Here is a 1,649-nt window from a genome sequence, read left to right as displayed (position 1 = left end):
GGGACGGAGCAGCCCCAGCGCCGCCACGCCGGGCTCCTGGCATTGTCAATCAGCGCTGAGGAAAGGTCCCTGCTTATCGGAGGGACATATTAAAATTTATGGCTTACAAATAGTTTTCCTTCAGCACATTAATCCCCTCCCTTTCTGCTTTTGCAAACAGGGGCATTAGAAAGCTACGTTCTATATAAAATTTTTATTGGCTTCAATTCATTCTGAAAATGTCTTCTGTGTGGCAAATGGATGCAATTTAGAGCCCCGTTAAACGCAATCTGTGAGAGTCGTACTGAGCCAGCCAGCTCAGGGCTTGCCTTCCCAGCCAGGGTGGGCTATGAAGCTGGAGGGCTACCATCTCTGCAAGCCCTCTTGTAGTCGGTGAAGCGAGATGCCTCTGGAGCAGAGTTATGAATGGAAGCTGTGAAACGGAACAGCCCCAGCAAACACCACTGACGCTGGCTGACCCTGCTGGGCCAAGCGGCCAACAAGCCAAGGGGCTCGCGAGCCAGCGGGGCGGCGAGGGCAAGCAGCCATCTCCTACCCGGGGCACGCATCCAAGGCCGGCTGGATCTCCAGGCTGGCCTCCCCGCCTCTGCCATCCTGACTCTGCAGCGCCTGCTGGGGGCTGCACAGCACCGCAGACCCGGGCAGGATCATGCCCTTGGCAGCAGGGACCAACGCTCGCTCCCTTCCAGCGCCTCTGTGGTGGCCCCACAGAAGGGACCTGGTGAGATCTGTTCCAGCACCAACATCACACCATGGCCAAACACCCCCCAGTCGCTCTGGCTCTGGCAAGCACCTCCTTGGGGCACCTCTGCCAAAAAGCAGAGGCTCCATCCCCAGCCTCGCCACCGGAGGGGAGCCAGACTGGCCGCCCGCCCCGCCACTGCACGGAGCGGAGCAAAGGCAGACACCTCCGGGACAGGCAGGCCAGCAGTAGCAACCCCGTTAAAAACAAATAGGAAAACGCAATTAAAAGCAAGTCCTGGGAAGTACCAGCTCTGAGACTCGGAGCGGCAGAGGAACAGATGCTGCTCCACGAAACCGAGAGCGTCTGGGGCCGGAGCGGCGAGCAGCAGCATCCCCGCGGCTCAGCCCAAGGAACGCCGTGTCGGCAGGCGCCTGCGCGAGCGACGGCGAGCCTGCCAACACTTACGCTCTGCCAGCGTCTCCACTTCAATACTAGGGTTGTAGCTCCCGTCGTCCGGCGAGGAAGATGTCCGGATTTGGAAAATATAGAGGGTGCCAGGCTTCAGGTTATTCACTGTCACGGCTGTTGATGTGGTTTTCACAGTTGAGTAACTTTGATCTCTCTGATCCTGTGGAATAACGAGATGCCTGAGCCCCGACCGGGCTGACGGCTGCGCCACAGAGCAGGCACAGCACCGCTGCGCCTTCGCCTCGCCTCTGGGCCCACCGGAACAGTCTATCCAAACATAAAACCCTCAACAGAAAGAACACATTTACTAGATGTCTTATTAATAGAAATTACATGGAAACATCAGGTGAAACGGTGGATGGAGCCAGGTGATGCGCTATGAAGACAGGACGGGGTGGTGGGGAGCAGCGGGGCCACCCCGCACAGCTCCTTTCCTCCGGCCCCTGCGCCGGGGCTCGGCTGCTGGCACCCTCCGGCCCCTTCCCGCTCCCCTGCT

The 1,649-nt window shown here is 59.0% G+C and overlaps 1 protein-coding gene across 1 annotated transcript in view; it reads right to left on the bottom strand.

Moving 5' to 3' along the window:
- The window catches only part of EPHA10 (EPH receptor A10), a 37,807-nt gene that overhangs the window by 8,180 nt on the left and 27,978 nt on the right, over positions 1-1,649 (bottom strand). Inside the window, exons 5-6 of the mRNA XM_035897444.1 lie at positions 1,151-1,313; positions 536-728 (exon numbers count right to left, since the gene is read on the bottom strand). Of these exons, the coding sequence (XP_035753337.1) occupies positions 536-728; positions 1,151-1,313 (356 nt within the window). The remainder of the gene's footprint in view (positions 1-535; positions 729-1,150; positions 1,314-1,649) is intronic.

The sequence above is a fragment of the Egretta garzetta genome, unplaced genomic scaffold (assembly GCF_000687185.1).
Source record: "Egretta garzetta isolate BGI_Z169 unplaced genomic scaffold, ASM68718v1 scaffold347, whole genome shotgun sequence".
Lineage (NCBI taxonomy): Eukaryota > Metazoa > Chordata > Aves > Pelecaniformes > Ardeidae > Egretta > Egretta garzetta.
Note: the sequence above shows the minus strand (reverse complement) of the source record. Positions and strands in the feature narration are given on the sequence as shown.